General features: G+C 35.6%; 1 protein-coding gene across 1 annotated transcript; it reads left to right on the top strand.

Annotated features, from left to right (window-relative positions):
- The first annotated feature begins 3487 nt into the window (after positions 1-3487).
- Positions 3488-23335, top strand: LOC128986321 (peroxisomal targeting signal 2 receptor). The gene is made up of 8 exons (XM_054406640.1): positions 3488-3576; positions 3930-4100; positions 6392-6567; positions 7533-7646; positions 9087-9195; positions 17660-17853; positions 19548-19633; positions 22534-23335. The coding sequence occupies exons 2-8, from the start codon at positions 3995-3997 to the stop codon at positions 22703-22705; spliced, it is 957 nt and encodes a 318-aa protein (XP_054262615.1). The 5' UTR covers positions 3488-3576; positions 3930-3994; the 3' UTR covers positions 22706-23335.
- Positions 23336-25578: the final 2243 nt, after the last annotated feature.

The raw sequence follows: 25578 nt of genomic DNA on the forward strand, positions 1-25578 counted from the left end.
TCCTTATATATAATTCTGTAAGACAAAATTTTTACCAGGAAATTGTGGACGTCCAGAAAATATGAGTAGGCTAATTAATGTAATTTTCATGTTCAATTTTTACCTTTTGATTAAGAATTATAGACAACCATGATCAATAGTAAACACTCCATTGTAAATAGGTACCGGTACAACAATACAAATTAAGGTGTATGATAAACATTTAAAACACGTTGGTCCACTGAACACTCTGTATATTAGAAGGTCGCCAAATGTGATAAAAACTGTTAATTTATAAGATTTCCAACCGTATGATACACTATTGAGCTTTAAGTTTGTTTATGTACGCTTTAGTGGTTTGATGGCGTCTTTAACGTTAAAAACATAGAAAGTCAACATGTTTAAAGCAAAAATTGTATTAATATTATTATTGTATACGACGGCGGATATTTGAACGCCTTCAATGTGAGGGACGCAATAGTTTATACTTTGGACCAAACGAACTCGTATTAATGTGTTGGACCAAACGATTTTGGACCAAACGAACTGTTTTACAACTGTTGGACCAAACGATTTTGGACCAAATGAACGGCAATATAACGTACAGTATATTTCATAAGTTTACTCTACAATGCAACATTTTACTTCTAGTTTGGCCTGTACTTTTGGACCAAACGATTTTGGACCAAACGAACGTGTTTTTAACTGTTGGACCAAACGATTTTGGACCAAACGAACGAGTTTTTAACTGTTGGACCAAACGATTTTGGACCAAACGAACGGCAATATAAACTGTGGACCAAACGACTTTGGACCAAATGAAATTGGATAAAACGATTTTGGACCAAACGAACGAGTTTTTAACTGTTGGACCAAACGACTTTGGACCAAATGAAATTGGATAAAACGATTTTGGACCAAACGAACGAGTTTTTAACTGTTGGACCAAACGATTTTGGACCAAACGAACGGCAATATAAACTGTGGACCAAACGACTTTGGACCATTTGAAGATGATCCCAGCGAACGAGCTTCAACCTAAACGTGAGTGAGCGTAGCAAACGAGCTCCAACCTAAAGGTGAGTGAGCATAGCGAACAAACTTCAACCAGGACGTGATTGAGCCACGCGAACGAGATAATCTTGAAAATTAAGAAGTTAAACGGGGCAAAGCCCGCGGGTTACAGCTAGTAATATTATAAATGAGAAAGTTTGGATGTATGGATGTATGTTTGTGACAAGTAAACGCAGAAAATACTGGTCGGATTGGGCTGAAATTTGGCATGATGATAGCTCACATTCCCGATTAACATATAGGCATATTCTTATCTCAAAAATTATTTCGGGCTCCGCCCCAGTGGCTCTGCAGTTTCCCATGTTAACCTTATGAGTATTCATATTTTTAAAGGGAATTAACAAATTTAGCCAGCTGTGTCAACTAAAAGAGTTGGTTCTATTATATGCAAAAGCATTAAACATTTATAAGATTTACCAACAGGGTGCAGCACTATTATTTTTTTCATCCACAAAAAACTGTGATACGCAATGAAAACTGTCAAAGTAGGATTTTTATTACAGTTATGTTTATTTTTTTAATTTCATGAATGATTTGTGATATTTTGTGAATTTTTAATAATCTATCTTTCTCTATTGTGTAGGTGAAGTGGTAGAACATTATGGCTATGGTAGATGTGTAATACTAGCATACCGTAAATTTGAGGAAGCCAATTTTCTCAAACCGTGTCTTCTCACATTGCAAACGCAAAGGTCGAGTATATCTGCATTTATACTTATTTTCCAACCCCGTATGAAGGACGGGTACCCTGCTAGTAGCATAATAAATCTACACCATGAAGTGGTGGACATCTCTCGCGAATTACATGATTTTCTTTCAATAGCTTTACTAGAGAACAGAATCATTGTCTAAAGAAGAAATATATAGTCTTTGGTGCTACTACCAGTAGTCATTCGAGTTAAGATGGTAATTGAAATCTGAGCGTCTTATAGGAATTTATGATCATATAGTTGCAGTATCTTCCTCATGGGTGGTCGATTAGTATATGTTTATAGCAACACAACTTTTAAAACGAAAAAATTATGTCTAATTTATATAGAGTTAGATTACCTACTTAGAACAATGAATTCACGGCCACCACCACAGCCACCTTCATCTCCAGGCCCCGGCCTGGTAGAATTGGCAACGTTGCAAGTGGTGTTGTCTAGCACCACGCCCGTGCTAGCGCTAGACGTCCCATAAGACAACATGGCAGACAGGTGACACCAGCTCATTAATTCGTGTATAATTTATTTAAATTTAAATTTATGAACATAAATTTATTAAAAGATTGAAAATAAAATATATAGTATTGAAAACCAAAACAATGTTTAAATTAAAAATCTATTTTTGTACATCAAATTGGAATCAATATTTTAATTGCCCAGTAAACAAGCTTTTGTATTATAAAAAAAAAATAAACGGTATCAGCATTATGACACATACTTTCTCCCATAAGTTTGTCAACAACATTTATCATGTGTAAGCGGTGAGAGTAAATATACGGAAATGGGATTTGTACAATTTTGATCAGAATTTAAAGAACTATTACAAACTAAATTTTTATCAAAATCGTTCGGGCCATTTTTGTGAAAATACGATTCTTCCTTTATTTTATGGAGTTTTTATGGGAAAATAACATAATTTACAATAACTTTTGAACAGTAGTTTTTTACAGAAATGGGATTTGTACCATTTTGTTCAGAATATAAAAGACTAAAACATACTAAATTTTCATCAAAAACCGGATTTTTTTTCTAAAGTCCTATTTTCGTTATTTTATGGGGTTTTTATGGGAAAATAACATAATTTACAATAACTTTTGAACCGTAATTTTTAGAGAAATGGGATTTGTACCATTTTGTTCAGAATTTAAAGGGCTACAACATATTAATTTTTTATCAAAATCGTTCGGGCCATTTTTGAGAAAATTCGATTTTTCCTGTTTTTTATGGGTTTTTATGGGAAAATCCCCATTAAAAATCAAAAATTCAAAAAAATGAAAAAACACCTGGAGATACCATGGATTAGAACCTACATACCAAATTTCATCGAAATCGGACCACAGGTGTAGTCTCTAGCTCTGTACACATCCAGACACACACACACACACACACACACGCACACACACACAGACATCACTTCGAAAACCACTTTTTTGGGTCCACAGGGGGACTCAAAACGAATATATCCACTCAAAACTCAAACTCGAAAATTTTGACGAAAACAATACTTTCTCCAAACTATGGTATAGGGGGAGAAAGTAAAAATTACCATTTTAGCTACCTTCAAACAAAACAGCTGTTACAACCCTACTTGCGATGTTGCCACTTCTGAAGCTAGAGGTGGCCGTGCCACCGCACATGTAGGGCTGGTACTGTTTCGCTGAGAGTCTGTCTCTAAGCAAAACACAAACAAAATAAAACAAAACATGTGTCAATGACATTTCCATTTCCCATCATGAATCATGATTGTTGTTTTAGGTTTTCTGTAGAATAATCATTTACAAAATTTATTATATTCATATATTATTTTTACTGATTGGTGAGTAAACTTCTATGGTAAATTTACTAATTTTAAACTAAAAGATATTCTACACCAAAATGCATTTAGGCTAATACAGAATTTAACAACAATTAAGTTACCAAGTTGTTGAGGTTTGGACCTAGAGCCTAGACTAGGTTACATGCTTTTGTTTTGTGTAATTCTATTAGGCCTAAAATGGTATGTTGATGTCGTAGCCTATAGAGAAACATTTCAGAGACAAAACAGGCCTATTGTTGGTTCTAGCCTGCTGTAGAAATTAGGCTAACCCTCACCATGTCTAAACTAGGCCTACCTACAATTGCCGTACCTACCACTGTGAAACAAATCTAACAGTTTTCTTTGTTTTTCAGATACCTACCTTGAATCCTCAAATGACTGAGCGATCCGCAGAAGCCCCTGTCTAGCTGGTGACAGAATGCCCACCTACCTAACTCCCAACAGACATGGCTACTCCGTACGCTTCTCACCATTCCAGCCAGAGAAGCTTGTATGTGCCACCAGCCAGTATTTTGGACTAGCAGGTAAGTAAGTTTTAAATAACTTAGGCCTTAAGAGACTCAAAGATTAATCTAAGTTAAACGTTGGTTAACTTATAAGTTATTTGCTCTAAGTTAGTGAAATAGTGAATTTTGGCAGCTAAGTTAGATAGCTTAAGTTAAATGACTCTCAGACTATATAATCATGCTCTTCAAAAGTGTATAACTTTTGTAGGTAATTATATCGACCTCCGGACCTCACGCGAAATTAAAATTTTTTTTTTCTAAAATGTTCGAAATTTCACGCTGATTTCAAAAATGATTGTCGTTTTTTTCGGAAACGTCCCGTTTTCCCGGAAAATGGGAAAAACGGGAAAAATATTTTTTTGCTCAAAACCCATGTTGTGGGTACTCAAATTGTGCGGAATTTCATCCTGAACAAGAATATGTAAATTTCATTACGATCGGACCACTATTAAGTAAAATATCACCGAAAAACGGGAAAACGGGGAAATTTTTCTTTGCTCAAAACCCATGTTGTAGGTACTCAAATTGTGCGGAATTTCATCCTGAACAAGAATATGTAGTTTTTATTACGATCGCTTTAAAGTAAAACATCACTGGACAGGTTACCCAACCTAACATGACCTAACTTAGGTTTACATTAGGTTAGGTTAGGTTAGGATAGGTTAGTTTAGATTAGGTTAGAAGTTAGGTTAGGTTAGGTTGAGTTTCGTTAGGTTAGGTTAAGTTTGGTTAGGTTAGGTTAGGTTAGTTTAAGTTAGGTTATTTTAGGTTAGGTTAGGTTAAGTTAAGTTAGGTTAGGTTAGGTTGGTTAAGGTTAGGTTGAGTTTCGTTAGGTTAGGTAAGGTTAAGTTTGGTTAGGTTAGTTTGGTTAGGTTAGGATAGGTTAGTTTAGGTAAGGTTAGTTTAGGTTAGGTTTGGTAAGGTTAGGTTAGTTTAGGTTAGTTTACTTGCAATATTCATGTTATTGATAAACTTACCTAACCTAACCTAAGTTCCTAAGTTAGGTTAGGTTAAGTTAGGTTACACTAAACTAACCTAACGTAACCAAACTTAACCTAACCTAACCAAACTTAACCTAACCTAACGATACTCAACCTAACCTAAACCAACCTAACCTAACTTAACCTAACCAAACCTAAACTAACCTATCATAACCTAACCTAACCTTATCTAAACAGGATTAGATTCGAAGGTTAACAAAACTCAACCTAACCTTACCTAACCTAGCTTAACCTAACCTAACCTAACTTAATCTAACCTTACGAAACTCAACCTAACCTAACCAAACCTAACCTAACCTAACGAAACTCAACCAAACCTAAACTAAACCAACCTAACCTAAAATAACCTATCCTAACCTAACCTAACCTAACTTAACTTAACCTAACCTAAACTAACCTAACTTAAACTAACCTAACCTAACCTAACCAAACTTAACCTAACCTAACGAAACTCAACCTAACCTAACCTAACTTCTAACCTAATCTAAACTAACCTATCCTAACCTAACCTAACCTAATGTAAACCTAAGTTAGGTTATGTTAGGTTGGGTAACCTGTCCAGTGATGTTTTACTTAAAAGCGATCGTAATAAAAACTACATATTCTTGTTCAGGATGAAATTCCGCACAATTTGAGTACCTACAACATGGGTTTTGAGCAAAGAAAAATTTCCCCGTTTTCCCGTTTTTCGGTGATATTTTACTTAATAGTGGTCCGATCGTAATAAAATTTACATATTCTTGTTCAGGATAAAATTCCGCACAATTTGAGTACCCACAACATGGGTTTTGAGCAAAAGAATATTTTTCCCGTTTTTCCCATTTTCCGGGAAAACGGGATGTTTCCGAAAAAAACGACAATCATTTTTGAAATCAGCGTGAAATTTCGAACATTTTGGAAAAAAAAATTGTTAATTTCGCGTGAGGTCCGGAGGTCGATATAATTACCCTTTTGTAATGTGATAACGAACACTGCTTAGTTTTGAAATTACTCAACATTGTACTTAATTTAGTCCTCTTAAAATAAAGGTCACAGGCGAACTCCATAAAACCAACTAACTTATTGTAAAAGTATTTACGCTAGGCTACTATAAGTTACGTTCCATTATGGTAGCCATCCAACCTGGCTAGTACACAACCTAACTACAAATATACAGTAGATGTTAGTTTAACTCCTATCCTGATTTATTGTTATATCAAAAGTCATTTAGAGATGGGAACTAACTTAACTTAAGTTAAGATCAAGATGTTTAAGTTTACAGCAACAAAGTACCTTGACTAGAGGGTTTCATCATTCTTTGTCCGACAGGAGGAGGCACTCTATTTGTACTAGAAGTAACTCCTGATGGTTCACTAGTTGAGCTGTCCACTTCACAATGGCCGGACGGCTTGTTTGACGTTGTCTGGAGCGAGACTGACCCCAACATTGTTGTGACGGCCAGTGGAGACGGAGTTCTGCAGCTATGGAACATATCCTGTCCTCAGGTAAACCATGTTTTACTTAGCCTATTACTGCAAGTTTATTTAAACTTAAATTCTTGTAATATTTTCATAAGTTCAATTGAGATAGGGATGCAGCCTAGGTGCATATTTTTACTCGAATATAAGTCAGCTGTTTCATTAGCCAAGATGATTGATCTAAAGCCAAATGATCACGGATAAGTTTAGTCAGAATCCAATTTCGAACCATCTAAAAAGCTAGACTTTTCTCAGGATCGATCTGGCAACCATTTGATTATCAGGCGAGCACTATAACCACTCAGCTACCCAGCCAGTCTTAATCCATATATAACTTAGACCTTTAATAGAAATCCAATTATCCAAATCAACTCCCAGGTATAATCAGATGATGAAAAATTCAAATACCGTAATTAGGTTTTCACTGAAATCTGTCGTAGGCCTATTTTACAGAGAATAAAAAGTCGAGTTGAGTCGAGCTTTTACTAGGCCTATAGGGATCGTAGAAAGTGACTGCAAAGATTTAATGATAGAAAAATTTACGCTTTTGTCGCAATTTCGGAAAAAGATTGTAGGCCTACAAGTAAGCTATGTTGTTTCTGTGGCTACGGGAGACGATGATGATTTTTACAAGACCGTGGAAGATGTTCAAGTTATTGCTGTAATTGTAGAAAATTATGAAGAGACCCACCGCGTGAGACCTTGGTCATGTCTATGCGACTGCTGGAGATACCGGTACCTAATCAAGATTTGGTTTCTGCAATAATTTATTTAGCCAGAAAAAGAACAAAAAATCTGCATTTAGCTAAGTCATGACATTATTTTAAAACATGCCTTATGTTACATATAAGACTTACAAATACAGAGATTTACATAATAGCTTACATAATTATTTGTGTAATTTTAGAGTCTTATAAATTAATGTTTGCTTGGTTTTAAAACTGCCTCATCACTTTAAGATGTTGAGTTTTAAAGAAGCGTGTCTGTTACAGCTTCCCCCTCAGACGCTGAGAGAACACAAGAAGGAAGTATACAGTGTCGACTGGAGTCAAACAAGACAAGAACAGTTTGTGTTGTCTGCGTCTTGGGATTGTAGTGTCAAGTTGGTAAGTGACAACAGATTTGCTTGGTATTTTCCATGATTTATTTTCTATAGGTGGACCCATTTTCTTTCTTTTGTCAAATATTTTAAAGTAAACACAAGATTTTGAAAATGCCTTTGTTTAGGCTAACTTTCTGTTATGTAGGTTTTTTTCAACCTCAAATCGTTCGGTAAAGGCCTAGGAGGCTAGGCTAGTGGTATTTAGATAGCAGACTGTATGCACAGTAGGCAACTTTTTGCAGAAATCCCCTGGAGCTAAATTGTGAACGTCAAAATCTGGTAATCTCAGGGAAAATCCGGGGATATGGCAACCCTAAATCAGTCTGTATGTGCTAAAGCCTATTAACTTAAAGATAAGATGACTGCCGTTGCTGATGTACTTAAGATTAAGTATGAACTAGATTAAGTAGGCTAGTAAAATGTAATTAATTTTCTTCAAGCAGTACAATGCTCACAACATCGCTCATGAAAGTTTTATTCAAACACTCGGCACATTATACAATGAATTTATACCTGCGGACATTGAATTCAGTATTGGCAGTAGACTCAGGAATGGCGGCCATTTTATGTAATTCTGCAAAAGATTGATCGCTTGGCGTCAGTATTGTTGTAAAGGTGATGTGTGTAGTGTGGGAGTTGGTCTGTCACTGTGCATACCGCTTTCTGCTGTGGACTAAGTGAATAATGAATTCGAGGTTGAAACATACCCTCGCTCATTTATTTCAGTGGGTATGTAACTTAGCCTAGACCAAGATTGAATGGTTGAGCTATGATCCCTCATTTTGTATAGTCATAGACATTTCAAGTTTGCTTTCAAGAGGTTTGATCGTTATTCTTATAAAAGTTAAGTGAAACAACTTACTTTTTGGTAACTTCTGACTGCTCTGACATTAAAGGTTAGCTATTTTATCACTTAGGCTAGGCTATACATTTTTATATACATTTTTTCACCTCATCAAAGAACAAAAATCTTAGGCCTTTTTTGTTCCATAGTACAGTTTAATTTTGATTTGTTAAATAAGTTTGCCAGGTGTTAACTCATCTAGGCTTACCCTCCATTGTGTTGGTGTCAGCCTTGATCTAAGTTATTGCAAAAACTAGCAAGAGGAATATTTTGACATAAAGGTTAAGGTAAGCGACATGTGTTTCATTGGTAAGTAAAATATTTAAATTTGGTTTATAGCAACAGAAAAAGTTTTATCCTGTATGCTGTAGTTTGTTTCCTGTAGTCGTCTATTACCTTAGGAGTAGAGGTATTGAAGAGTATTGGAACTAAAAACCACGTGTATTTTTATTTTTAAATTACTGGTGGTAGTTTAGACCAAATTATCCTCGGTAATGAATGGTGACCAAGTGTACATTGTTAATTATTAATATTTTGGCTCCTACTCTGTCTAACATGGTGATAATCCTGCCTTTTAAAATTTATTTTGATATTTTCCAGTGGGACCCAAACCGTGCAATCTCCCTAGCCACATTCCTAGGACACTCACAGCTAGTATATAACGCCATGTGGTCTCCCCATGTACCTTCATGTTTTTCATCAGTATCAGGTAAACTGCTTGCTTAAGCTAAAACACCTTAAAGAAAATTTCAGATTTACCTTAGGAAAACCCCGAAGAATGTTTTGGAGTTGATTGTGGGCATTTTTATCAAATGTTTCCAGCATTAAATCACTAAGAAAAAAAATCTTTAAAATGTATAACAAATTTATACTTAACTAGCTGTTTGCCCGTTCTACGTACAGGAATCTTGTAGTAAGTCAAAACCTTATATTCAAAACAGGAGTTGGTTTGCGTTTGCATATTTAGTGTGCATTTTTCCAGATATGATGGCAAAACTATAACTGTTTAGGAAAACATATAAACCTTCTCAAATACAATATCTGACAGTTTCAAAGCCAAAACAAATGCTTCGCAATTAAATGTCACCTGATCGTGTTAGTCCATATTTTATATCTAACGATGAAAGGAATTGCTTTACAGTATAGATCTATGAGGCATAGCCCTAAGGTAGGCCTGTAATGGAAAGTTACTTTTCACAGTGGTTAAAAGTAGACCTAGTTAAAACACTAACTCAACCTCACTACTGCGCACTTTATTCGGGTAAAAAAAAAAAAAACTCACTTGATGTGGTGAAGTACCGGTACCGAAGTTATTAACGATTGATGATGTTATTAACGATAAAATCTCCTTTGGTTTTAATTTTTTTTAGTTTTCAAAAATCAAAGCTATTTCCTATTAAGGGCGCGCTTTACCCGCAGTAGAAATCCTGCGATCGTTGTTGCTAACGCCAGTTACGCCGTTATGAGTTGGGAGCGCTAGGAGCGATGCGGCGAGAGGGGAAATGGCAAGATGGCCGCAACTGGCAAGCAACGAACTCCGGGCTGCACAGCGCTTGAGACTGAGATGGCTCTCGCACGCGCAGTCGCGCCCGCCCGCGCACCACTCACTGCCAGCCACGGCCACAGTAGACCAGCGCTTTTCGGTAGCCTTGCCTCGTCGCATCAACACAACCACACAACTCAAACTAGGCTACTACTGGGTGTAAGCGCTCCGATGTCGCGTACAGTATAATCATAGACTAAGCAACAAGTTTGTTTCATCTATGGTAGAATGTAGCGAAGTAAGCTATGTTTGTTATTCAAAATTATTACTTTTTTTCTACACCATTAGACATCTTAAAATTATGGACATTGGCAGTAAAAAAAGGAAATTTGTGTACATGACGTACAAATACACATTATAATTTGTCCTTCACTATATGCAAAGTATACACAACAAATACATAAAGGGTACCTAATATTATTTTATTTTCCAACAGGACCCTAGTCCACATCCTGGATTACATGGCAACTATTTAAAAACTCGGTAGGATTATAAAATTATTTGAAAATATATTTATTAATAAGGATTTGATGATTGAGTTGATTATGGATTATAGATTTTGATGATTTGATGAATTAAATCTCGGATATAGACCCTAATAGAATTTATATCCTATCTCTGATGGGTAGCCCTCTTGGGTATCTGGGATCAATAAGTTCTGGCAGAATGCATTTGAAATAGAAGTCAGTTAGTGGATTTTCCATATTCTTCCTCCAGAACTCATCGTCTCTCATGATCTTCTCCACTGACAAACCATGAGGTGTCCAAACTACAAACAAACAGTATTTCAATTTTGTTAATTTATATTATTACAGTATCTTGATTACTATTTTATTTTTTATATACAATAATAATGATTGTGCAACATTGAATTTCGTTTATAAAAATGCAAATCGTGACGTTAATGGCTGTTTACAGCGTTTTAATGAGTTTGTCATCTGTTTTTATACTATATTGGATTAACCGTATTTTTCATTACCCCCCCCTCTCCCTATTAACTCAGGTAATCGAGTATCTACAGATAAGTTCAAAGTATTGTAACCTATGCTACTTGCTACTTGATTGTATTTTAACGAGCTTTATGTCAACAAAGCGGTTTGTGCTAACTCGCGGTGTAGCTGGACGTGTCTGTACCACGTGTTATCTATTATCTATCGCAGCAGTTGAGCCATTCCGTGCCCTTTCTCTTAGATCTCACGACTTGCTAATCTTAAATAATAACTTTCTACACAAATCCTAAACTATCCTAAAATCCTATTTTAACTAATTTAATTAAATAATATAACTATTACGGCGACTTCGTAATATATTTTGGATTGTTGTCACGTTGAACACTGTTGCAATTAGCTTTAGCCCCCCCCCCCATTTGAATTTTTTTAGCCCCCCCCCCAAGAATTTCAATGACGCAGTCTGCGTCACAGCCCCCCCTTGTGGGCACCCCTGCGCTTGCAGATACTAGGCTGAAAAAAAATTGGTAGTTTAAATAATGATTAGGTTACCTTTTTTAAACCTTTTAATGATTATATCCCGCTTATGGTAATCTAAAACACATTTAAAAAATTGCCCGCGCGTTTATTGTATTGAGTATAAACAACTGGTACTAATAATTTGATTTTTAACAATGGCCCCCTGTTATTTACTTCTCCGGTACACACAGATCTAAGATTTATTTGTACATTGTTTATTACTATATTTCACTGCACAAAGTACTAGCTGATATAGATTGTATAGATTTTTGCTATGGATTATAAACAAAACAATGACAGTCTGTTGGTAGCTATAACCCTTATAACAGTTGTTGCCTTATTTGTCATAAGTTCGCCTTATTTTGACAATGACCTTCAAACCTATAAAGACAGTTACGGTACTAATTTTATCTGCTTATTAATTGCCTTATATTGATTCCTAAACATAATTAACAATAATAATAACAATAATATAACAAACCACTCACCAAATATTTCTCTTTCTTTCCCACCACTTATCAAGATTCTTCGCTGTAGACCTTTTCCTTTTAGTGGAAAGTGTCAAATGTCGTTTGACACGAGTTTTCCTTGAAGTTCCAGGCATTTAAAAACTCACTTTTAACTATCTCTAAACTTCACAAACACAGTTATGCTACCAGTACACTATCGCCAAACATTCGCCCGAATGTTTCGCCGAATGTTCGCGTTAGTTTGCGACCGCGAATGTTGACGAATGTGAAGCCCAAACGATCCCGAACTAACCAAGTACACTATCGGCTAACTTCGGCCGAACTGTGTTGAGTCCAATATTGCGTATTCGTGGCAAAACATTCGCACCAAACCCCAAACCGCTAACGTCAAAGACTATTCTAGAAAATTATAGAGGAAATTCTATGATTTCCGTTACAGTAGTTTGAGTTAGACACCACTTGAATGTATCCTATGTTTCTTACTTCTCTGTGGCTTCGTAATGTAAAATTAATGCCAATTTTTTTATTAAAATGTTTGTTTTCTTAAGCGATACTTTATTTATGTATATAGGCTATGCAATTAAATCATCCCACGGCCACAGAACAGGCTCACTACGGTATAGTTCCAAAAATAACAGTGATTCCTCATTAGAACACTCCATACTTTGTACAATTTATCTATATAAGATCTAGTAGTAAATAATTGATTAACAAAAACTAAAAGTATCTCTAACTACACCACCGCTGCAGTAAATACTGTAGAAAGAGTGTCCATGACTACGAATGACAGCGAGTGTGTACTGGCTGTGTTCGTGCCCGTCTGCGATCGGCATTCGTCCTAGTTCGTCTCCTTTGATTCGTGACGGGAGACTGCCAAAAAAGCGAGCGCACCCGAACACGAATGTTGGCGATGCGAACTACCCCAAATGTACACGAGCACACCGAGTACACTATCGCGCTCGTCTTAGGCCCCTATTACACGAGGTAGCCTGGCGACGCACTGGCCACCAAACCTATAACCAGTTGAGTAGCCAGTTGAGTAGCCAGAATTTTACCGCCGTGGCGCCGTTGTTGTGAGTGCTTATTAATGTTTGCGCCACAGGAATTTTTGGGGGGGGACTTTTTTGGGGGGCTTTTGGGGGGGACATGTTTTTGCTAGCTATCATAATGAATGTATAATTTTGTATAAACAACAACAAAATTTTGCTTGTCTTGCACTTGTACTTGTTATGAGCGGTGTTTACAGTGAATAATGAGTGATTATAAGTATCTTCTCCTTCTGTTACTTCTGAAGAAAAGGAGGCAAAGGAAGAGAAAAATGTACGTTCATCCAATGCTTAGTGCAAGAGAATCAAAAGGGTTATATTACGCCCTTTTTGATGAGCTCTGTGCGGACAATACAAAATTTTTCAATTATTTTCGTATGTCACAATCTAGTTTCTTTGAGTTGTTAGGTCTCACAACACACAGCACAACAGTGTGCAAGTACCCCCGTGATATGAACTGACCGAGTGGCGACGTGATACTGGCGACCTAGTGTAATAAGCTCCATATGCTACAACGCAGCGTCGCCAATATGGGTAGCCAGTGGCTACCACAGTGGCGACGGGGCTCGGTAGCCAGTCGGTCGCCAAAGTGTGGCTGCGTCGCTGGCTATCCTCGTGTAATAACATCCATAAGAATCAGGGGTGCCCAGAGGGGGGGACTGTGGCGCGTTTGCGCCACAGGAATTTTTGGGGGGGGACTTTTTTGGGGGGCTTTTGGGGGGGACATGTTTTTGCTAGCTATCATAATGAATGTATAATTTTGTATAAACAACAACAAAATTTTGCCATTCGTAATTAAGATTGCTTCTAAGAATGGTAAAAACAAAAACACACCTTGTCAGGCAATCCTTAATATTCTAGTGTCGAATTTTACTTGATACATATGTTTTGGTGGTTCTTAAACTCCATTATCGTCAGGCTTACATAAAGATCCACTTCTGGAGGTGTCGTAAGAATACGTTACAAACATTTAATACAAAACACGAAACGATTACAGATATGCCTATCAATTCACGCGTGTACATTGCCGTCGGCAGGACTGGGAGTAAACTGAATCAGGTTCAGGTTATGACGGAGACGGACTGACGTGTCCTCTAGATTGCCGTCTGAGTTTTCAACAGCTGATCACTATTGTAATGACTGAGAAGAGTGTTGAAAATATAATGGAATTCATAGTTAATCGAGTGTTTTCACTCAAAAATTGTGTGCTGTCCCTAGTTTTATGTATTTATAAATTTCAAACTCTTCAAAAGTATTTAATAAATTTCCTTTCGCGCAGTACTGTAGAATTTCGAGACCTCATTTATATCCAGCATATAAATTGGTTATTATTGTCAATAATTTTGAATGGAAAACTCAAATATGAATCCCATCATATTTTCAACACTCTCCTTCGTCACTACAATTAGTCCAATATCAGCTTTTGATAACACAGACGACAATCCAGAGACCACGTCTTTCCGTCATAACCTGATTCAGTTTACTTCCAGTCCTGCCCGCGGCAATATACACGCGTGAATTGATAGGCCTATCTATTATCGTTTCGTGTTTCGTTTTTAATGTTTGTAACATATTCTGACGACACCTCCAGAAGTGGATCCTTTTGTAAGCCTCGGATGGTGGAGTTAAAGAACCGCCAGAACATATGTAGCAAGTAAAATTCGACTCTACCTTACATATATTATTAAGGATTGTCTGACAAGATGCGTTTCTACCCTACCATTATTAGTCGTAAGAGGCAATTCTGGGGCTATCAAAATGAGATTACTTCATCACAAAAACCTTTTATGCTGGTGGCAATTAAGGAATTCTGGGTATTTTTTCCGGCGATTTTTGTAGAAGGAAGCCTAAGAGTGGCGAGCAACAAGTCTGTCCTATTTCGTGACTCTGCCTATAATTCTGAAATAAGATAGCCTACTTTTTGCCAAAGTATTATTAATGCACTTAAAGCTGTTTGAATTCTTAAGCCCCGTAAAATTAACGCCACCTAATATATTGTACAGTTACAGTACTGTGTTGGAGTAGAGTAATTCACCGAGTATATTGTACGTTTTGAAGACATTTTCTATTGCAATACTGAGTAACTGTTGGCTGATAATACAGATTCTGAATTTTAAATTGAAAAACTTCTAATTCGTCCATTGGTTAGATATAATGATACATTGTTAAATGACGTTTACTATTAAACATTTAATTTTGATTATCAGAAAGTTTGTTTTTATTTACCTCAACTTTTACTAAATACTTTAAATGCTCATTTTATGAGGTAAAGGGGAAATTTACAGATAAATTGGCGGGGGAGGGTAGGTTTAAATAGACGGCAGCATAAATTGGGGGGGACTACTCCTTTGGCTTGGGGGGGGATTGCGCCTCTGGGTTTGGGGGGATGGGCACCTCTGATAAGAATCAATGCCCCATGACAAGCTGAGTAGCCAGTTTGGTCGCTGGCGACGTCGCCAGGCTACCTCGTGTAATAGGGGCCTTAGTTCGCCTACATTCGGCGATAGTGTACTGCAGGCATTAAACACAGAGGTAGAGTAGCGCCGGGTTTGACAGATGGAAACACGTGGATCAAGCATTGGAGGGGTGAGAAGCGGTGCTGAGAGGGGGATTTCCGGCGAGCTTCCCCGAGCTGCCGCTAGACGCCGGCACCGCACAGTGGTAATTTTTAATTTGCAGAGGTTTCCAAGATTACTCTTTTCGAATTAACCAATAATGATAGCTACGCACTCTAAACGGATTATAGTAGTAAAAAGACCAATCTATAGTTCTGCGTTTTTAAAATTTTCAAATAACGTTTTTTAAATAAGTTACGGCTAGTCGAAAAGGCCCTTTTTTCTTGTAATAAAACTCAAGTTTATAAGGTGTGTAATAAAGATAATTGAAATATAGAAACGCAGAACTATAGAAAATTTCATCCTCTTTAATATGAGACCTTAAATTTGATTCTATCTTCAATGTAGCAGGTGAAAAGAGAAATCTTGCAAACCCTTGCATTCGGTTGCGCGTCAGGGGTAAAGCGCGCCCTTAATAGCATTATTTGTAAGCAGCTTTTAATGTTAGGTAACATATTAATGACAGTTTGAAGAAACCACCTTTATCCAAACAAAGGTTTCTCATTTAAATGATTACGTAATCTCTAAACGATAATCGTTACATATATCTAGCAAACATTCGGAGGAAATGTGACAAAAAACGCACAAATCTGGGGTTTTGTACGTTTCTAGTTTTATTTCCTAAGTAGGAAAAGTACCGATATCGTTTTCGAAATGTAAGTAAGTAGAAACCAAAAGTGTCACATTGGAAAAGCGAGTTTAGCTACATCTGTTAAGTTAAACCTCTGTTACGGTACGATCACAGCGAAATCAGAAAGATCTTCCAAGATCGTATTAACATCCACGATCACCCACTGCAGTTGTTATTTTTTACTTTGCACTTTACACAACCGTCCTTGAAGCACCGTCAATGAGTGGAAACCTTTGTAAGCTACGGTATTGGTGACGATGATTAAAAAAATTTAAGTTTCCTTGCACTAATACAACACTGAATCACGGTATTTTCCCCGGTTATCAAAACTCAAGAACAAGCGTTGCACTTGCGATTAATTAAACCGGTTAAGTAAGGCACAACGTTTTTAATCTCACTTGGTTTGGATGTGCTGACAAAACGTGATCGGGAATGGTTGCGGTATTATTTGTAAACAACTTTTAATGTAAAGATATCAGAGACAGCTAGAAGTGAGAACTAATCCAAACAGCTGATCGTTATTTCATAAAATGTAATAAAATAGTAAACATTGGGAGAAAATTTGACAAAAATCGAACAAAATTGGGTTTTTGGTGGTTTGTTATTTTGTTTTTGAAGAAGCGAGGCCATGTTTTTGTAGCCAAAGACACTCTGACCAATCCAGTAAATACAGAAAAATGATTAAAACCTTGATCGGTACTCTAGTTTTCTAGGAGTAGGCCGCGTAAAATGACATTTTGGCGTTACAGACGGAGTCACAGAATGGACAAACAGACATACAGACAGAAATTGAGATAAGACTCGTTTCGGCTTTCTTAGGCTATGAAACGTAAAAATAACCAAAAACCGCATGATTCTAAGCAATGTACAGACAAAACTGTAATTTTATTTAGGCCTATATAGATTTAACATTAGTTTTGTGTTTGAAGCCATGGTTGCGAATATTTTCTATTCTTTAACCATAGAATATTTTTATATTGATATTTTTTACAAGATTTAGTCTCACACACCGCCATTTGAGCTGATTATTTTTACATAACTAATTGAGTAAACAAACTTGAATGTCAAAAATTCAACAACTAAAACCAAGTTTTGATATTTTACATAACTAATTGAGTAAACAAACTTGAATGTCAAAAATTCAACAACTAAAACCAAGTTTTGATAAATTTTTTTTGCCAATGCCCTGTCAGCTAAGTTTGACTGCCAGCTAAATTATGTTGATTGTCGAGATGCCGGGTGTCAAGTTAGTGAGGTTTTACTGTATTTTTTAATGATGCTTTAAAACATAAAATGGTAATAGGACCAAAGTTTGAACTGTTTCCATTAATGGTTGACTTTGCAAATGATGTTGAAACTATGATATTCCCACACAATATATCACCGCACTATCACTTTGCAGGTGACGGAACACTGAGGATATGGAACTCTCTGGTTCCTCAAAGAGCCACCATGACACTGAAGGCACACGACGCTGAGGTACTGACCTGCAGCTGGTGCAAGTATGATCAGAACATACTAGCTACAGGTGGCAGTGACGGACTCATCAGAGGCTGGGACATGCGGAGTCTGGTCACTCCGGTGTTTGAACAGAAGGTAGGCTACTACTGTGTGTGGTAGGTGTACTGTGTGTATACTGTGTGTAGGCCTATGTTAATGTGTAGTTTGTAAGTACAGTATGTGGCTCCGGGTCTGAAGGGCAGCTGCTCTTAAAACCATACATATTTCTTACCTCCCAACCATTTAAAAATACAGTTTTTGTTAAGATAACAGAATCTGATATGGGTATAAAATTATACATTTTGCTATCACTGACAATATATTAACCAAAGTGCTGAATTTGGAGGAAATGTCTTCAGATCACCTTCAAATTCCTCAACTTTCAGATAAGACCGTTATCCTAAACCAAGTTTCTAGAACTTGTAGCTTACCATTGTACTCTTCTTTGTGTCCCTAACCCTACTATGATTAACACAATCCATTTAATGGTATAGCAGTGTCCACATAGTACAAATGTATTGCACAGCAAAAGCAGATATGGAATTGAATATTGACTCATTCTTTAAATAAAAATTGGGAAGGACTTTGATTGTGAAAAAGTGTACAAAAAAATTTACTTTTTATCTACTTTGTTGAAATTACTATGGAAATAACCTTGCCCTGTGATTTGACCTTTAGCTCTCTCTAACCAATCTTGTAGGTAGAGTGAGTAAGTTGCGGGAGAACTAAAAAATTGGTAGATTATTTTCCCATAAACATTAAAACGCCTCTAAAAACTTTATAGAACTGTAAAAGATATAACTTAATTCAATATTTTATGTTTATGTAAAAGGCTACTGTACCTTTCAAGAATACCACCAGAAAATAATTGTAATGGGGAGAGCAAATTCCCAATGCGGTCTGCGGGTCCCAAAATTAGTGGGTCGGGCTGGGCAACAATACATCAGATTAAGCCATAGATAATTTAGGCCAAGCAGGTCAGGTAATTTATAGCCTAGACCCAAGCTTTTATTCTCTTGCATTCGCAGAAAACTCTAAAAAGATTGAGCCATTGAAAATTGACAATCCTGCTGCGGTTAAGGGAATTAATTAGATCACAATTTACTGGAATCTCAGGAAACGATAAAGATTTTGAGGTAACCCCAGAAGATGTTTGTGGATTTGCTGCGACCGCAGGAGATATTTACGATTCTGTCTAGACCACAGAAGACATTTATGATATTATCATGACTGTAGCAGACGTTCACAATTCTTCCGTATCCACAGAAGATGTTCACAATTTTGTCACGATCAATTAAGACAATGATGATCAGCGACGATGGAAACGATCACGATTTCACTGGCTGCTTACGTTTTGCCTCGACCACAGGAGACGTTTAAGATTTACAAAGCAGAACTTCTAATAAACAGATTAGGCTAATTTACAACAATTAAGTGTAATATTTGAAAAGATCCACATTCCAAAGCAATCTGACTGCCTGCTGTACAAAATACATTTTAACTTTTGACACACACCTAACCTGTGAGCCTCCGGGCCAGCAGTAATCAGGCCTATTTACAAAATAGGTGCTAGATAATATGGGTTGTTAGTAGGCCTACCGTTGAATTGACAAGAAATAATAACAAAATTGATATTACAAAGGAGAAGTAAGCTAGGCCTACAAAGTCAGACTAGAAAATCCTTTATGTAATGTCTATCATTTTTCCAAAGTGGCTTTGAGAAATATTACACTTAGGCTATGTGTTGTGCTTATAGTTTATTATGTGTTAAACATTTACCTATGTTTCAGGGCTGTGAGTATGCTGTGAGAAGGATACAGTTTTCACCTCATCATCTGTCTGTGTTAGCGTCTGTATCATATGATTTTACCACTAGGTAAGTTATTGTGCAAAATATCCTTTACTTTACTCTCCAGTTGAAAGAATTATTCCCAATTTATTAGTTTGTTTTTAATAAATATTGCTTCAAAAGCTATCAGATCGTATTTATCAGACTCAGTGTGTTTTTTAGTCATGATTCTTTTTTGCTTATGCATAAGATTTAGGTTATAAAAGGTTATAAAACGAGGTTATAAAAGCCTATTCACTGAAATCATCAATGCTGAAGTGGTAGTTCAGACATTAAATGATACAAATGAGCAAAACATTGCTCGAGTTATGATAAATAACAAAGTTAACAAGATAGTGAAAAACCATAGGAATTCGAAAATAAACTCTGATGAAATTAGAATATTAAAGGAGATTCAGAACAAAGTAAAAAACAACAATTTATATGTCACTAAAGCAGACAAAGGCAATTCCTTAGTCATAATGAATTTAGTTGATTACAATGAAAAAGTCCTAAATTTTATAGCATAAATTCGAACAACATTGATGAGCTACCCAAACATCCGACCATCCAGTTTACCAAAGACATTAATAAGGCCTTATCTAATAGCAAAAATCTGTTAACAGAGAATGAGATCAGATATTTAAAGCCCATCAACCCTCAAGCCCCACTACTCAGAGGTTTGCCAAAATTACATAAGGACAATAAACCTGTGAGACCGCTGGTGAATTTTATGCCTGCTCCTACTTACGGAATAGCTAAAAAACTTGAGCGCATTATAAGAAACGAGATCAAACTAGAAAATACACACAGTCTTAAAAATAGCCTTGAACTGATAAACAACATTAAAAACACACGCCTGAACCCAAGATTTAATCTGGCCTCATTAGATATAACAAACCTGTATACTAACGTACCAGTAAAAGAAACCTTGGATATCCTACACAATAACCTTAAGGAACACTCTAAAATGAACGACAACCAACTTAATGAATTTATGACATTACTGAAAATTGATTTGAAACAAAACTACTTCCATTTCAACAACGATTTTTACATCCAACAAGAAGGTCTCGCAATGGGCTCACCATTGTCAGGCATTTTGGCAGAAATCTTTCTCAATAATATCGAAAACAGATACATATGGACCGATAACAACCGCTATCGAAACAAACTAATATTTTATTACAGATATGTTGATGATATTGTGATTTTGTATGATGGCAATCCAAGACAGGTTCAGTTGTTCACCACTTTCATGAATACCATCCATCCCAAATTAAAATTCACTCTCGAATTAGAAGAAAACAATTCTCTGAATTTCCTCGATCTGACATTGAATAAACGTGATAATTGTTTTGCCTTCAATATCTATAGGAAACCAACAGCTACGGACACAACTATTCACGCAACGTCTCATCACCCTATGTCTCACAAACTTACCGCATATAATAGTTTTGTTCATCGCCTTTTAACCATACCATTGAACACTGAAGATTACGAAACCGAAAGAAACATCTTAAAGCACATCACAACATCCAACGGATACAGTCCTGTTATGATTGATAATTTAATTAAAAAACACCGCAAGAAATTGAACAATCCTCCCACTCGTAATTCCACAAAATAAACGTGAGTTTGTTTCAGCAGAATTTGGCGAACAATTGCCTCTAACAATAAAAAATGAGATGAAAAAACATGGAAAAATAGTATCCTTTAGAACCTCTAACAAATTAGATAAGCTTATAAACACGAAAGGATCAGGTGGTGATGTTAACAAGAGAACCGGAGTATATAAATTATCCTGTAGCGACTGCAGTAAATTTTACATAGGCCAAACAGGGCGGTCCTTCGAGAAAAGATTCAAAGAACACATTCCAAAAGCCTTTTTCTCACAGCTTATAGACCGTTGCAAGCACTAATCTTCCCGACTTAAACGTTCTGCCGATTCTGTCTTTTTACATTGAACTGTTCCTCTACTCAGTTGAACTAGTCACTACTAACTAGTAGGCCTAATCACTGACAGATGGTTGATTGTTTCCAGTGTGGGGTTAATACAGTAAATTAAACCGCTTTATTCCATAAGAACAAAAGTGAATAAAAAATGTAATATTAATTGTTATTACTTGGAATCATGATATTTTTATGTTTATTTCTTAACCACTTTGAACTACAGATACATTTCTGATGGTAATACAAAAATGTGTATTTTTTCTAAAAAATATTCCCATATGAGACTTGACAATACTTTTGTATTTATTGATTACTTACTACCTTACCTCCTTGGCCATTGAAACCTAAGGAGGTGTTTAGCCTCACCAACGATGTATGTCCACTGTTCTCTATTCTTGGCTGCCTCAGGTGTAGTGCCCAACATAGCCATATCCTTCAGAACCTAGCTCCCTCACTGCAGTCTCAGCCTGACGAGTGGTCTCTTGCCTTCTGGTTTATTCCGGTCCACACATTTTATCATCGATGAATTTTCTCTTCTCCACACATGACCTGCCCATCTCAGTCTCCAGCTTTTTATCCTTGCTCTTGCAACAACTAGTGATCTCTTAATTTATCTAACTTTCCTCATTCCAACCTTCTTTATCTTGAATTGGTTCATTTATTTTTGTCAGAATCCTATTTTCAAAAAATCATAAGTTTTTTAAATTGATTACACATTATTATTACGTATAAATTAAACTATAATTTTTGTATAAGAGGTTGGTTTATACAGCCAATCCAGCCAGAGGCTTGGTACCGTTGTGGCCGGTTATGAGGGGTTCCACTGTACTTGCTTTTTGGACTGCCATTAATATCCAACAAAATATTAGGCCATATCAACGGACAGGACTGTCTTCATCCTTATGTCTTTGACTTCCTCGACCACTCCTAGACTTTTGGATTTGCGTCAATTCAGCCATAGTTTATCATTAATTGAAATGTCACTCTTGTTACAGGATATGGGACTTCAAAGCTTCGTCGGAAGCGATAGAAACAATCCGACACCACTCTGAGTTTGTGTATGGGCTGGACTTTAACCAACATGTGCAGGGTCAGATAGCTGATTGTGGCTGGGACTCGTTGATCCACGTGTTTAGGCCAAGAAGTTTAGCAGGGCTGTTACACTGAGTAACTGTTCTAACCAAAATGTTACATCTTATGAATGTAGGCTACTTTTACTACAGTGTAAATTATTTTTAAAAGTACATTCCTTTTCGGCCAAAATCTGTGTAGTGACAGAGAGTAAGGTATTTAGCAGGTCTATAACATCTGAAGCTAGCGGAGATTATTTGATTAGATGATAGTGTTGGCTTGTCTCTTGCTGAAAACTTCTGGTACAGTGATCTTCTGTGTCCTGTACCAACGTTTTGAATTCCACCGGTATATTATATATTGGACAGTAACACAACCAAACTTACAATTATAAAAACTCCAACCAACCAAAATAAAGGGCGTGAGGCTGAATTAAACAATATATTTATTTTTATTAGCTAATAAATGATTTTAATTAAAAGGCTGTTTCAGTTCTATGAGGTAATAAGAGGTTTCTCAGTAGTATTTTTAGTTATTTATTAATCTTATAATCTAGCCTACAACAGGAAATCTATTTCCTAAAATAATCAACAATTGTTTTCTGAACTGATCTTTTTCTTGGTATGAGATCTATGTCGTCTACTCCATTTTACATTCTGTTTTAATATAGTGTATTAATTATTTCAATTAAATCATTCGAATTTGTAAGAAAAGTATAATAACGTGTAACAAAGTTACAAATAATTTATAAATAAAACTTTTTTTAAAATAAAACGTTTTTAAACGCACTAAAAAGAATTCAATAATTTATAAATATGTGGAGAGTATAAATACTTTTAAGATTTAAAACGAAAAACGTGGGGTGCATGCAATACATAATTTACAACTACCTTCACCTATTGAACTAATGTATTATTATCAGTTGCATGCACCCCACGTTTTTCGTTTTAAATCTTAAAAGTATTTATACTCTCCACGTAATTATAAATTATTTTATTCTTTTTAGTGCATTTAAAAACGTTTTGTTTTACAAAAAGTTTTATTTATAAATTATTTTCTACTTTTTAGTTTTTAATTTGTGTGGGTGTTAAATCTATTTCAAGCATCTATATCAGATTAACACAGATGCATGTGAGAAATCTAAGGCCTATTTGAGTTTCTTTTCATATAATTATGTATTACATTGAATGTATGGCCTACCTACTAACTATAAATATATCAATCTATTTAATTTTTGTTTGTACGTTATAGAATACTAAATAAATAACATTTGACATTATTAACAAACGCCATTATATATGTAATCAGATTGTTTATCTTTATTTTGAAATGTTTGTTTGTATAAAGAATCGCTTGGGAGCATACCTCTTAACCTCTGGTCTTCGAACTGTCAAATTTAAGTATTTACAGCTGACTTAAATTAATTGATATATTTACATTCTTTCAAAATGTAAACATGAAAAATTTGGAAGCCCATGGGGCGTAGCCCAAGGGAAATATGAAAATTAAATGATATAATATTGCATTGTCATCCATTTGTGAGCTATGTTTCAAATTTCAAGTCTCTAGCTCACCAGAAACTTCGTTTGAAATTGATATCAAAATTTGTAGGAAAGCGAGCTAATAAAAACAAGCCCGTGGGGCGTAGCCCAAGGGAAATATGAAAATCAAATGATATAATATTGCATTGTCATCCATTTGTGAGCTAAGTTTCAAGTTTCAAGTCTCTAGCTCATCGGGAAGTATCAAAATTTGCAAGAAAGCGAGTTAATAAAAACAAGCCCATGGGGCGTAGCCCAAGGGAAATATGAAAATCAAATTATATAATACTGCATTGTCTTCCATTTGTGAGCTATGTTTCAAGTTTCAAGTCTCTAGCTCATCGGGAAGTTAGTATAAAATTGATTGAAAAATTTGTACCGGATAAGAAAGCGAGCTAATAAAAACATTTAAAAAAATGAACATCAAAATATCAACATTTGAAAGTAAAAAGTGGCCTAGTCAGGCTAACTACTCGCACTGTGACACACAATTAATTATTCCCATAATTCTGTGTGTGCCCACCAAAAACAGTTTTTTAAAATTTTGAATTTTCTTTTGTAAGACATTTTATAAACATAATGAAAGTAGGAAGAACTTACTGAATGAATAATCATTCAAATTCAAAGGGTGAAATATGAGAATTATTTATGAGTCAAAATGTTAATTAATTATTTGCCTATGCCTGTATATGACCTACTTTTACATCAGGAACTCGAAAGAAGCACATATAATTGAAACATTGAACAAATTATATTGTAATGAAGAGTGTATATAGTTTTTAGTATTTATAATTACTTGTAATGTTCAGTTACTGTAATGCAGATTGTGTACAATTTAATGATCTTTTGGCCCATTGTATTAACTGGTTGCCATACAAGTATTTGAGCTATTGTAAATAATTCTGTAAAATTGTAAATAAACCAACTTCATTTGAAGAGCCTGGGTACTTTTGTGCACATAAACTTGTATTAAGTTAGTATTTTTATATTTTTCTTAAATATTAAAACTTATCTTTAACTATATTTAACTTCGTTTGGTTGGCCTATTTGATATAGCAGTATGTACATTTTTTTATTATTTAATTTTTATAAAGTAACAAAAACTGTTAAAATAATATTGGTAAAAAGTTCATTGTATAGTTATAATAGTTTAAGCAACGTTAAGATAGCTTTAACGACAAAAATATTATTTACACGAGCTGCGTACACTACTTTACCTACGGCAGTGTTTTAATTACTAACAATCATAGCTGTTATTGGTATAACTCATAGCTTCTAAGAGAGGTTAAGTTTGCGTTTATAACCCCTCATTGCCACTGACTGAAGCAGCAAATCATTGTACGAAACACTAATTTAATTGCACCTTTCATTAACCATTATATTGGCCTGAACAGCTGATTAGTTGAAGTTCAAAGCATTACAATTTTA

This window comes from Macrosteles quadrilineatus, unplaced genomic scaffold, assembly GCF_028750875.1.
Source record: "Macrosteles quadrilineatus isolate MER2022 unplaced genomic scaffold, UCM_ALF_1.0 Scaffold_2__2_contigs__length_208266976, whole genome shotgun sequence".
Lineage (NCBI taxonomy): Eukaryota > Metazoa > Arthropoda > Insecta > Hemiptera > Cicadellidae > Macrosteles > Macrosteles quadrilineatus.